Source organism: Myotis yumanensis, unplaced genomic scaffold (genome assembly GCF_028538775.1).
Source record: "Myotis yumanensis isolate MYYU_CA2020_CCGP unplaced genomic scaffold, mMyoYum1.0.hap1 SCAF_2, whole genome shotgun sequence".
In the NCBI taxonomy this organism is placed as follows: domain Eukaryota; kingdom Metazoa; phylum Chordata; class Mammalia; order Chiroptera; family Vespertilionidae; genus Myotis; species Myotis yumanensis.
Window position 1 is genome coordinate 29,576,284 of NW_027223753.1, and position 13,670 is coordinate 29,589,953.

General features: G+C 52.3%; 1 protein-coding gene across 1 annotated transcript in view; it reads left to right on the forward strand.

Moving 5' to 3' along the window:
* The first annotated feature begins 1,789 nt into the window (after positions 1 to 1,789).
* The window catches only part of SLC2A1 (solute carrier family 2 member 1), a 29,533-nt gene continuing 17,652 nt past the window's right edge, over positions 1,790 to 13,670 (forward strand). The window contains exons 1-2 of the mRNA XM_070404974.1: positions 1,790 to 2,002; positions 13,082 to 13,177. Of these exons, the coding sequence (XP_070261075.1) occupies positions 1,985 to 2,002; positions 13,082 to 13,177 (114 nt within the window). The 5' untranslated portion in view covers positions 1,790 to 1,984. The remainder of the gene's footprint in view (positions 2,003 to 13,081; positions 13,178 to 13,670) is intronic.

Below are 13,670 nucleotides of genomic sequence, written 5' to 3' on the forward strand. Positions count from 1 at the left end.
GTGAACGCAGCTTGGGGAGGGGGCCACTGGGTCCCTCCAAGATGACCGCCAGGGCTCCCCAGCCCTCTTCACAGTTCTTTAGAGCCTCGGGGTAGGGGAGGCTTGACGGGAGGCTGAGATTTCCTCAAGTCCTTCCTCTGCTCAAACCGCCCCCCCCTCCCCACTCCCCCACCCCCTGTGGCTCTCCACTGCCTACTGAATAAAGTCCTAACTCCTATACCTGGCATTTGAGGGTCTTTGTGACCCTCACCATTCAGCTTCTTCTCTCATTCAAATTCCCCCTATGTTCGTCTCCTCCCTCTCCCAGCCCCCAACACTTCGAGCACAGGGGCTACTTAGCCTGGCTCTCTCTGGCTTAAGCTGCACCTTCATGACCCACTTTCAGGCATTTATTTCTTCATGCTCCCTCTCCCCCCCCAACCCAACCTTCCAGGCGCAGATGCTCCTCCCTTATGTTTTTTCTGGTGTTCCCTCCTTGGTTGGAGTTAAATCCTATTTCACAGGACTCAGCCACCCCAAAATAGACTAGCCCGCCTGGGAATCTAGTCTCTGATCCAGGGTCAATAGCTTCTGATGACTGCACCTCTAAACATAGCCTCCAGGGGTCATAAAACTTTTACAGGGAAAAGTTAGAAATGGAATTTCAACCAGATAAAGGGTGTCTGTTTGAACAGGTATGGTGTGGAGGGCAAAGGTAAAGCTGTTTGGTCACTCTACTTTGCCTTCAAGGGCCACCATGACAATAGGAAGGGGGTTGATTGAATTTCCTACACCATGAATTCGTACCATTTATTTGGATAAACTTTAATACACATCCATTTACCTCAGGCTTACCCAGGAGGGAATTATTATACCCACTTTATAAACGTGGGTCTTGAGGCTCAGAGAGAGAAGGGATTTGCTCAGGGATGTTTGGCAAGTCAATAGCAGAGCTGGGATTCAGTAGTCTGACTCCAGGGCTCCCCCATCAGTCTCTGAGCTGGATGGAAAGATTCTTTCTTCCCTTCAGCAATCACTCTCTGCCTGTCTGCTGTCTTTGCACATGTTCTTCCCTTTGCCAAGAATGGCCTTTACACTGATCTACCTGGTGAACTCATATTCATCCTTCTAAACCCTGCTGAGCATGCCCTCCCCCTTCCCTGAAGATCTCCACTCTCTCTGTGATACAAATTCTACTCCTGTGTGCATTCGTATCCCTGTACTCAACTTGGTGTTGTTGTGCATCTCCCCTCTTGCATCCTCTCCAGTTCTGGGACTCCGTGAGGCTAGCTAGCATCAGGTTCACATGCCTCTGTCCCTGGGGAAGTGAGACCCATAGGCTGAGTGGAGCATCCCACAGCTGGGAAGAGGCATACAATGTTGGCTAGATGTGCTCGGGAACAGAGACTGTGCGCAGGGAGGTAGCAAAACCCAAAAGGCACTCAAGGAAAGGCTAGGAGAGTTGCCAGGAGCCTGGTAGGTCAGTTGGTTACAGCGTCCTCCGGATGCGCCCATCCATCCTGGGTCAGGGCACATACAAGAAGCAATCAATAAATGCAAAAATAAGCGGAACAACAACTCTCTCTCTCTCTCAAATCAATTAAAAAAAAGAAATAAAGTTTTTTTTTTTAAGTTGGCAGGAAGCAGTCAGATTAACTACTCATTTGTTCATTCATTCTGGCCATCCTTCACTCCTTCACCCCAGTATCTGAGCGACAGGAGTCCACCCCGCTCTCTCTGGCCCCCTCCCCGCGGAGCCCCGCCCCCTGACGTGGCCCAAGCCCCGCCCCCGGCTCTGCGCCCCCTCCCCCTCTCCAACACTCACACACACACTAGTAGCGCCAGCCAAAGCCTGGGGTCCTATAAACCGTAGCGGTGGCCTCGCGGAGCTTGAAGACCACGGGTCCTGGGAGCGAGCGGAATCAGACTCGCAGTCGCAGTCTCGGGACCTGAGCCGCCCGCGCACCCGTTGCAGCCAGAGCCTCCGGCGCAACCCAGCGCGGTCATGGATCCCAGCAATAAGGTAAGCCGCGCGCTCGCACGGCCTGCCCGGGTCTTTCCGACCGCCCGCCCGCCCGGCCGCGCTGTGCACCCGGGGCGGGCGGCGCGCGTCTCTGACCTCTTTGGGCGCCGGCCTAGAGCGCAGGGATTGGGGCGCGGAGGAGGCTGGGGCTCGGATCTGGCGGGCTCGGAGGCGCCGCGCGCGTTGTTGGCGCGGGCACTGAGTATCTGGCTTCCGGGGAAGCTGCGTGGGGACTTGAGGCTCTCACGTCTCTCACGATCTCCCGGCGCTCGGACTCCTCCTGTGGCACCCATTGGCTGAGCGGGCCGAGCCCCCGGCCCGGCCCGGCCCGGCCCCGGCGGCGTGCGGAGGAGGCGGGACCCTCCTCCTGCTGGCAGCGAACCGCCGCTCCCCTTTCCCGGGGCGCCACATCTCGCGCGGCCTGGGTGCCGAGGCGCAGGGCACGCCGTTACGGCCGGGACTCCGGCCGGGGTGCCCGGTTCCTTCCAGGCTTAGAGGGAAAGAAGCTGGCCTCCGAGGCCCTCCTTTCCAGTAGCGCAGGCCCCAAAGCTTCATGGGGTCCGCAGTGGCACGTTTCCCTCCGGGGCGGGGCTGGCGAGAGCCCCGTGGGGCCCGCCGCCGCCGCGTGTCCCCGGGGAACTGGGGAGCGCGAGGGACCCCAGGCTGAAGTGGAGCCTGAGGAACGGGAGGCTTCCTACTCTGAATAGATGAGAACATTCAAGCGGATAAGAGGGAAAGTGTCCAAGAAAAAAGTGACTTGAAAAATACGTCCTGCACGCGGGAGGGGCTCCATCAATACATGTTCTGGGTAGGAAGCCGTTTACAGAGGAAAGAAGAGCCCCAGAACATGTATTGATGGAGCTCCTCCCGTGCGCAGGACACATTTTTCAAGTCACTTTTTTCTTGGAGACTTTCCCTCTTATCCGCTTGAATGTTCCCATCTCCTGGGCAGGGAAGGCGCGAGGATGCGCTTTTCTTTTTTTCTTTCTTTTTTTTAAACCTGGATAAGACTGAACTCTGCACCGCCCCTGCCCGTGGGCTGTAGAGGTGAACGGGGTCTGGCTGGACCGAGTGGCGCCTGACATTTACACCAGGCTGAACCCTCAGCGGGAAAAGTCTCCTTCATACCTGTTGAATCCTGACTGCTTGCTGCACCCCGCCCTGGGGAACGCATACTCTGACAGTCATAGGTTGGTCATTATTTATGCTGGGATATAACATACTAAAAATCAAACGAGAAGCGCTAGCGGTGTGGGCTTGGGACCACAAAGTCCACATACTTGCTGTGTTGTCTCAGGACTCTGGTAGGCCGCTTAACCTCTCTGGGCCTCCGTTTCTCCGTGTGTAAGACGGATAACTTTTTACTTCCTCAAGGGTAAGAACTATCTGTTCAGCATGTGACATAGGACCTGGGTGTTTATTTGTTGAGTGGATAAGTGAATAAATATTCTGCGTGGAGATAGAACGTTCTTATGGTTTGCTAGGCACTTGGCTAGTCAATGCTTTTCGGAAGTCCTGCAAAGGTGGTTTTGAAGTCCAGCTTAGCTCAGTTGCCTGATCTGCATAATAATGTTATTTTCATCATTAGAATATCTGTAAGAATTCAGAAAAAAAAAAAATGTGTGTGTCCTCGTAGATGTTCCGTAAATCTTCCTGGCCTCTTTGGGCTCCCGTGATGCACTGCTCTTTCCTGGGCCTCAGGTTTCCTGTACCTGAGTTGTGGCCTCTGTCCAGAAGTCTGGCATTCTGGCAGTGTGTACTCTGGGGGAACCCCAGGATGTCTGGGCCGTGAGTACCACTTGATCAAGGAATCGTTAAGGTTCCAGTTCTTCTCCAGTAGGGGTTTGTCAGGAAATTGGTTTGCAGAGGTAGCCAGCCCATGGGTGAGAGATGAGTCAGCTAATGTGGCTGCCCTGCCTCCCCTGTGAGGGCAAAATGAATCACAATCCAATGAAAAATGACTTTCCCAAGGTCACACACTGAGCCTCCTACCTCAGAACACACTGCCAGCCTTCCTCGGATGACATAAGGGGGTAAAGGAAAGTCAGAGCAGGAAGGGACCTTCCAGTACATGGCCCAGCCTTCCGTTTGCCAGATGAGGAAACTGAGGCCAGAGAAGGAAAGAGACGTGACCAAGATAAGGCTTTCACAAAATAGTTGCGATGTTCTATAGTATGAAAAAAAAAAAAAAAGATGCTTTCTTCTCCACACCCCTGTCCTCTGTGCCATCCTGCACTCACCCTGAATGAGTAGGAATTCCCAGACTCCGAGGACTTGCCAAGCTCTTTCTGGGCTCAGTAGGCGTCTCGAAGTTGGATGAGGCATAACTTGACAACTGAAACCCTTCTGTGCGTTGGAACAAAATGTGTCCTCACAAAACTGTGACCTTGGGGAAGTGGCTTTCCTCAGACCTTTGGTTTCTTGCCTGTAAAATGGAGGTTCGCTCCCCTGTGGTGGATGTGGTGAGACAGGCCAGGAGCCCTAAATCAGAGCGGTGGCTATTTTAAGTGGAAACACCCTTTGTACGGCCTGTTTGGGTGTGCAGGCATTGTAAACATCTCCATGATGATCCTTGTCCCCGGCTGAGCCATTCAGGGACCCGACCCCACTTGCCCCAGAGCTGGGTCAGCCCCAAATCCCCCGTAATCAGCTTGTGACTTCAGGGAGCTCAGCTTTACCCAGTGCCTCCTGGTCACGGGGTGTCGCGGCCTAGAGCTCTGCTCTGGCTCCAAGGATACAGGCATCCAGCTCCCCTCCCCCAGGCTGGCAGAGGTGGGGAGGCTTGGAACAAAGGGGAAAGTGTGTGCAGCGCTGGCTTGGGACCTGCAGCCCTCCCCCCCTGTCACTCCTGGGCAGAAAGGTGAAAAAGCCACTCAGTTTGGTAACCGGTGTCCCCAGGATCGGAGAGGCTGAGAAGGCACCTCATGGGCTCAGAGAGGCTGTGTCCAGGCCCACAGGCCCGGCCTGGCCACCAAAACAAACCTCCATTGTTACCTCCCTCCGTGGGAGGGGTGGAATAGAGCTGCAGCCTCTGCCATCCAGCCACCAGGCCAGGGAAGCAGTAGCTAATTTATAAATGCTGGGGTTTGACAGTAACTGAGCAGGGCTCCATGGTCTTGAATGTGGGCAGAATGAAGGCAGTATTCATCCTCTCCAAGACCACCTTTCTGGCTTTTGCCTCCCAAGGGCCCCGGCACGCTGGAAGTGGCGGGGGAGAGAGCTTTGCCAGATCCCAGTTTGTGGAGCATTTGGCTACGGAGGCCTCTGCTGGACAGGACATCTGTCCATATCACGTAGCCCGGAGCTGTCTCCCCCATCTTGACAGTTGGGAGTGGGGAGGAAAAGGCTCCCTCGGCAACAGCTCCACCATCCGACCTCAGGCCAGCCACAGAACTTACTTCTTCAACTGCAGTAGGAAAATAGTACATACCTCTCTGGGTCAGGTTGTGGATTTTTTTTTTTTTTTTTTTTTTTTTTTTAATGATAGAAGTATTGGAGGCATCTGTGGAGAAATATACAAAGTAAAAGAGTAAATGTCTTCCCCCAGTTGTAATAGTTTGCTGTTTACCCTCACAGACCTCGTTTTGTGCACGTGTATATGTGTGCCTGTAAGTGTAATTTTTATGTAGTTGGATCACACTTTCTACCTAGTTCTGTGCAGTCCTGCGTGGCCCACCACCCCTTAGAAGTAAATTCTTGCAGTATTTCTCTGCGTGTATAAGCAAGAACCCTTGTACAAGCTAATTATCTCCCCTTCCTCTACACAAAATGTACATTCTATTCATTGTTTTGTACTTTGCTTTTTTCTCTGAAAAATCTACCCTGGGGCTCTATCCAGATCAAGTACATACAGATGTGTTGCATTCTTTCCAACAGCCGCATGGTATTCCATTACAGGCGTGTCCCATATTTACAACATAGCACCCCCATCACTTTTTCTTCATACCACTCATCACCTGATGTATCTTCGGTATTTATTTTCTGTCCCCGCCCTCAACTAAAATATCAAGTTCCAGAAAGGCAGGAATTTGGTGTATATTGCTGAATTCCCCATTGACTAGAATAGTGTTGGGAATATGCCTTCAAGCATTATCCTTTCCTTAGTAATGTAATTTATTTTTTGTAGAAAACCTCTCTGATTGAGAACTGGAGGTCTTAGGGGAAAGGGCATTTTCAAGGTCACACAAGCGGAGAAGCTGGGACTTGTATTTGTTTGCTGAGAGTGTCGTAGACCTTTGCCTGTTCCCATGGTCTTATCAAATTAAATTGATCAGAGTTGAATCGGTACACATCTCACCAATGAAAGGGTACCTCCTCCGGGGTGGCAGCTTCTCCAGATGTCCAGGTCCCGACCCAGGGCCCACACACACAGCCCAGGGAGTTAGTTGTTTGCATTTAACATCTCATTTTAGGAGAAACTCCTTTTTATTGATTTAGGGAGAATGGTTTGGTTTTGCCTGAAAGGCTTTGAGACTCCTGTGCAGTTAACATATTGAGTTTGTACATAGCAGTTCAGAGGACCTGGGGGCTTAAAGGAGAAACTGGCAAACTTTTTCTGTAAAGAGCCAAAAAAAAAAAAAAGTAAGTAAATATCATCGGCTCTGCCACCATCGGCCACAGTCACTCATCCCTGTCATCGTCGCACAAAAACAGCCATAAACAATACATAAACCAATGAGTGTGGCTGTGCTTCAATCAAACTAGATTAATGCTCACTGAAATTTGAATTTAATGTAATTTTCGTGTATCACAGAATATTAGTCCTTTTTTCCCAGCTAATTAAAAAAATGTCAGACCCATTCTTAGCCGGCAGGCTGGATGTGGTCCACGGGCTACTGTTGCCGACCTTGGAGCAGAATCCACCCAAGTAGCCAGGAGCTTGGGCCTGGGCTGTTCTGACTCAGAATGGGCAAGGCCCAGAGTTGCTGGAAGGGAATCTGACCTACATAGAAAGCACCAGGTAGAAACCTTGTTTCCTTCGGGGACCAGTACCCGGAAGCGAAGCGGGGAGGACATGAGCAGGAAGGGCAGTTTGGCATCGGAGACCCCTCCCAGCTTGAAATTTCACAGAAGCCGAGGGATGTACCGGTACCCATTTTTCTCTCCGAGCCTCCCAGTTTCTCATCTGTGAAAGTGGGAGCAATCTCTCCCAGAGTGTATTCACAGTGGTTAGATTGGGACGTGGAAGCAGCCGTGGTATGGCGCCTAGTCCCTTACAGGTGCTGCAGGTGCTGCTGGTGCTGCTGGTGCTGCTGGTGCTGCTAAATTCAGCAGCTCCCTCCTCCTCTGCTTTAAAGATTTATGAGTACCGCTCCCCACACACAAAAGATTGATCAGTCCCTTCTGCCTCCGGGGCCACCATGCGGTGCAGGGAGGCTCAGCCAGGCAAGTCCTGACAGACTGGAAGGGTTGAAGGAAATGGCTTCAAAGGGAGCAAATGCTTGAGGCCCCCTGAAGGTCAGGCATTGGAGCAATATAACCCATTGCTCAGCTTTTAGGAGGAAAAGGTCAGAGAGGGCAAAACGCCAGCACAGGAATCCAAAGAACTCCAGTCCCAGCACCCGCTTTTGTTTGCTGGGTGGCCGGGGCCCCTGCCTCTGACCTTCTGCTCCCATTTATCACATAAGGGTTTTAAAGCCAGTATGCAATTTCTTGGGCCTTTTTTTTTTTTTTAATCCTCACCTGAGGATATGTTCATTGACCTTAGAGAGAGGGAGAGAGAGAGAAACACCAATCTGTTGTCTCCTGTACATGTCCCGACCTGGGAGTGAACTGGCAACCTAGGTATGTATATGCCCTGACCGAGAATCAAGCCCACAACCTTTTGGCATAAGGGATGATGCTCGAACCAACTGAGCCATGCAGCCACGGCATTGGGCTTTTTTTTTTTTTTAATGCCCAGAATTTTGTTCACATGACATATTAAAAAAGAAATGTACAGCCTTGACCAGTTTGGCTCAGTAGATAGAGCGTCACCCTGTGGGCTGAAGGGTCCCGGGTTCGATTCCGGCCAAGGGCTTGTACCTTGGTTAAGGGCACATCCCCAGTCGGGGGTATGCAAGAGGCAGCTGATCGATGTTTCTCTCTCATTGATGTTTCTAACTCTCTATCCCTCTCCCTTCCTCTCTGTGAAAAATCAATAAAATATATTTAAAAAGAAAAAGAAATGTACAGGAAATAAATACAAAGGGAGCTGTCACGGATCCAGTAAGTCCCCGCCCCACCTCCCACCTCTTTAGAACTGGGGGCCAACCAGTTACAAAGGCTGTGTCCCACGCTCCAGTGCACCTGGGGGAGCCATGTGAGAAAGGGGATGGGAGCAACATCCTGACTCCACATGGCAGTAGCCACATGCCCGCCCTCTGCCGCTATCGACCAAGGTTCTGCTGAAGGCCAAGCCCGAGGAAGGGCACATAGCAAGTCAGAAGGCTACGCTGCTCACAGTGCTACCTGGCCAGAGCCATCATCATCTCAGTGTGTGTGTGGGAGGAGAGGTCCCAGATGCTGACACCTCCCCACTGCCTCCTGGGGCAGGGAGAGCTCTCAGCGAGGCTCTGGACCCCCAGGATTAGTATAGAGGTGACGAGGGGTGGGGTGTGATATCCCCCTCTGTGTGGGATCTTGAGCCCGGGCCTTTGCTGAACTGGAGTGTCTGTGGCACTCTGGGGGTGTCAGGGTTAAACTCGGTTTGGTGGTCTTTCCTCTCCAGCCCTGTGGGTTGGGGTAGGCCAGTGGTCGGAAAACTGCGGCCCGCGAGCCACATGCGGCTCTTTGGCCCCTTGAGTGTGGCCACGAAGTTTCAATCGCACTGTACGTGCGCGCCCGCATGTGGTATTTTGTGGAAGAGCCACACTCAAGGGGCTGCAGTTTGCTGACCACTGGAGTAGGCAGTTAAAGTCTATGAAGATGAACACCATTCTGGCAGAACAGATACACACAGAGCCAGGTTTGCCCAGAAGTTAAATTCAGAAGTGGTGGGTCTTTTACAAAGGTTCTGTGCTGTGTCCTACCTGCGCACTCTAGGCCCGTGCTTAATGAGTTCCCAGTCTAGTGGGTAAGCAGCAGGTGAGTATCCCAACTACTTGGAGCAAAAAGCTGGAGACTGTAGCAGACACAGCAAGGGCAAAGGCCTGGAAGAGTGTGGATGTTCTAGAAGGTAGCCCCATCCCCAGGGCGGTCTCAGGTTCTGGGCTCCACATTACTCCTGCACCCCTAAAAAAAGGCTTCATAAGAAAACTGCAAGCTGTGGGGTTTGTCCCCCTTCCCTAAGGCATCACCAACTTGTCCATCAGCCTGACACCAAAAAAATAAACACATGTTGAATAAATGGATTTCATCACCATGTTTCCGTTCCAGCCACAGGGAAGGTGGGGGCAGATGGTGCTATGGCGGCCCAGCCGAGGGTGGCTTCCCATCCTTCCCTGATTCAGAAAACGCTTGTCAGGTGAACCCTGCGAGCTGTGTGATGGGCACTGATTCAGACCTGGACAGCAACCCTGAAGGGAAGGAACTCTTGTCCCCATTTCCCGTGTGAAGAAACTGAGGCCCAGAGCCAGGGCCACCACATATCCCAACTCCAGGGTGAGGGGAAGCAGCTCCCTGCCCTTCAGCCTGGGTCTCCTGACCCCAAGTCGAGCAGTGATCAGGCTGGGTTTGGTGGGTGCAGTGGGGGCGGGAGTGTGAATGTGTGATGGGTGCCTACCAAAGAGCATGGGCACCTAGCATCCAGCCACACTGAGCACCTCCTGTTTAATCTGGGGCCCCATCCGGGGCCTCCTCTTCCCCCTGCACATACTGTTCTGTCTCCCTGGAATGCAGTCTTGCCACCACCTTCCCCGCTTGGCAGACTCCCTACATGTCCTTCACGGCCCAACTCCAGTGTCACCTCCTGAGAACCCGTCTTCGATGGTTCCCAGGCAAAAAGTCTCTCTGTCCAGGACTCCCACAGTGCCTTCTCCCACCGACGGGTTGAAGCTCAGACCACACTCGCCTGTGCACTGGACCAGAAGCCTCTCTCTTGATGTCACGACCGGGCCCTGAGCATGGTCCCTGAGCATTTCCGTAGGTCCTAGTGCAGCAGCCTGCCTGGGTGGATGTGCATATAACTCAGGACGTGGATAGGCAGGTTTTCTAACGCAGAGTTTGACCTTGACCTGCCCAATAGCAAAGTCCTTGATTCCTAGCAGCCGCCAGAGGCTACAGCTGCTGGTCGGGGTCCCAGGGGTGACTTCAGAGACCCAGAGAGGCCCCTGGAAGATCCTAGCCAGACTGAAAGCAGGGCCTGTAATAATAGTACTACTTCTCACAGAGCCCCTGCTGCAGCGTCGTTTATTCATGTGCTACCGGCATGATTACAGAGCACATATCATCTGTATTATTTTTCACTTATATTTTCATTTAAATTGCTTTGTTCTAAGGAATATGAAACTGCAGGGCTTGTAAAAATGTGCAAAAGGCTATAAAAAGAAAATCTCCCTTCCACTCTGCCTCTGCCACTCAGATCCCCTGAAGTACCTTTCTTGTGTGCCCTTAAATAAGTAGATATTTATATTCTCCCCCTCCCCCAGCCTTATTTATTTATCTATTTATTTCACAAAAGGTAGCATACAACACACTGCTCTAAGCTTGCTTTTTTTTTACTTAATATATCTTGGTGTGTGTCCCAAGTTAATATCGAATTATATAATTGTGCCACATTTTATTAATCACAGGTTTGCATCGCTCATTATATAGAGGTGTTTTTTTTTTGTTTTTTTTTGATGGTATAGCAAAGGTGGAAATTTATTGAAGAACAAGCACAGACTCCCACGTGGGGAGGGAGAAAGAGTCCCTTTATAGAGGTTTTAAAAAAATATATATTTGGAAAAAAAAAATATATATTTGTATTAATTTTTAGAGAGAGGAAGGGAGAAGGAGAGAAACATCGATGCAAGAGCAAAGCATCAATCGTCCACCTCCTGCACACCCCCTACCGGGGATCAAGTCCACAACCCCGAGCATGTGCCCAGGGAATCCAACCACCGGCAACCTTTCGGTGCACAGGACAGCGCCCTCCCAACTGAGCCACACTGGCCAGGGCTGCACTGCTTGTTTTATACTTATTCTGTTGTGTACTAGAGAAACATATCTTTCGCACCATTTTTGTCACACTCTGGACAACCCAGTGGACAGCCCCCCAAGCCAACACACGTGACTCACCAGGCAGAACACTCTCACATGGTGAGATTCAACAGCCACTGTTTAGCCCTTCCTCGGTCAATGCTCAGTGCCTTTCAGCATCCTCTTACTCAATCCCAGTGGTCAACCTATGAATTGGGCTGGGCTGGGGCCCACCAGAGGAGGTCTGTCAGGTACTCCCCAACCACTCAGAACTGACAGCCCTGGATCTGAAGGCTTCCTCGGGAGTTGAGAGAAGGGGATTTGGGGGGCCCTGGGGCATGCTGAGTTTGGGGTTGGGGTGAGCTGGGCAGTGAGGGACAGAATTTAAAGGGAGTGCAGCCTGCCATGAAGAAAGCCCCAGCATCCAGGATGAATGTCCAGAGTTTGGCCAGGAAGGGGCCAGGTGTGCTGGGGGAAGGAAGGGCCCAGCACTCACCTGGTGAAGAATGGACTCTGAGCTTGTGCGCTCGGGCTAGCCGAAGCCCCCTTCCTCTTTCTCAGCCTCTGTTGTGAAAACCTTGACTTTCTCAATCGTTGGCCTGATGGCAGAGAATGAAAAGACCACATGAGGAACATGTCTGATGAACAGCTAAGCCCAGTGCTATCTGTGAGGGCTGCATCTCGGTTCTGTGGGGAAACCGAGGCCCGTAGCAAGGCGTGACTGAGCTGAGAGCCTCCCCTCCACAGGCGTGGCGCAGGGTTGTGAGCTTCCAGCCCCTCCTCCAGGACCCAGCCCGTGTGGTGCCCGCCGTTGTTCTTTGCTGTCCCTCCCCTGGCTCCATTCTCTCACTACCAGTTAAGGGCCTGCCTAATGTCACATTTCTTGACTTCTTCGTTTTAAAAGAAAAAAAAAGAGTCCCTATTTTAACAAGAGAGTCCTTATTTTAAAAAGAGAGTCCTTATTTTAACAAGAGGGGCTCTCACAAGCAAAGCACCGTCTCTCGAGCAAGGTGCCTTGTCACCCAGGGCCCACCTGCCTGCTGCTCCCAGGCCCCCAGCTTCCTGGGGGCAGAAACCCACCACCGTTTTTCTCCCCTTTGCCCATTGAAAACACTTGGCCCCACGCTTTGACTTGCCTCGTGTCACGTACTTTTCCAAAGCACATTCCTGAGCGGTATGTCATCTGTGTCCAAATAACCCTGAGAGGCTCAGGGTCTGGGGATGGCTACTGTGAGGGACACTAGGTGGGGAATCATGGAACCCTGAGCGCCAGCCTGGCTCTCTGTAGACCCCTGAGCGAGCTGGAGCTCTTCTCTCCTTCATCTCTGCCTCCTGGGGCTCCGTTTCCCACTGTGAATGGAGGGAGGGGAAGATGGGACCACATTTCCAATGCTGATCAGCCTGAAAGTGTCCCCATTTTGCAGAGCAGCAAACAGAGGTTCTGGGAGGAGTGGGGAAGACTCACTTAGCGTGCTGGAATTCACCAAGCAAGTAGGCAGGCAGGTGGGCTAGAATCAGAAGCCAGCCCCTTTGGGTCCAAATCCAAGTGTCCCCCCCCCCCCCCCCCCCCATCTATGTAGTTTCTCCCAGATAATTTGGTCCCCCTTTCATAGGGGCATTGGTTTCTGGGCCTCCCAATCAGTCTGGAGCCACCTGCACCCCGGCATGGCTCCACCCAGAGAATGATACCCCAGAGAAGCCAAGGCCTGTCCATCTTTAGCCGAAACCTAGCTGCGGAAAGAGAGAAGACCCAGATATCCCCTCCGCCCCGGAAGGAGTCTGGCCATCCTTGTGTCTAGAAGTCAGGAGGGCTGGTTAGGGCACCTGAAGTCAAATAGTGGCCAAGTTTCCTGGGAGAAAGACTGGTGGAGCGCCAGGAGTCAAGCAAGATACCTGAATAAGAGAACCTGCCAGCCCAGGCTCTGCCCTGTAGTAACCCGGCCCAGAGCTGCCTGTAACAGTGTGTTTTTCTCTCTGCAGAAGCTGACCGGCACCCTTATGTTGGCCGTGGGAGGGGCAGTGCTTGGCTCCCTGCAGTTTGGCTACAACACTGGCGTTATCAATGCCCCCCAGAAGGTGAGTGCTCCGCTTTCCTTGGCTTATCAACACCAGCTTGCACTGCACACCCTCTCACACACTCACCCTGCCTCTGAGGTGTCAGACATGTATGTCAACTCACCATCTGCCTCAGTATCCTGTTTTCTGGCCCCGAACAGGTCAGAGATTCTTATCATCGGCCTTAAATTCTTGGGGCCCATAGAAACATGGGGTCTTAATGGGTCACCTTGAGCAACCTCCTATACAACACAGACATTTGTAATAATCAGAGCAATCCCTGGTATAAAGATGCTGCATGTATGTGGCACCTGGGGCTAGAGAGGGCTCTCATGGTGCTTATCTCACTTGCTGCTCACCTGCAGCCCAAAGGCAGGCGGGCAGCATCCACCACGCCCATCCTGCAGATGGAGAGAGTAGCCAGAGAGAAGGAACCTGTCTGGCATCACCCAGCTAGTCAGGGATGGAGCTGGTGTCCAGCTCCAGTCTGCCGTGGAGCCCTCCTGGACAGACG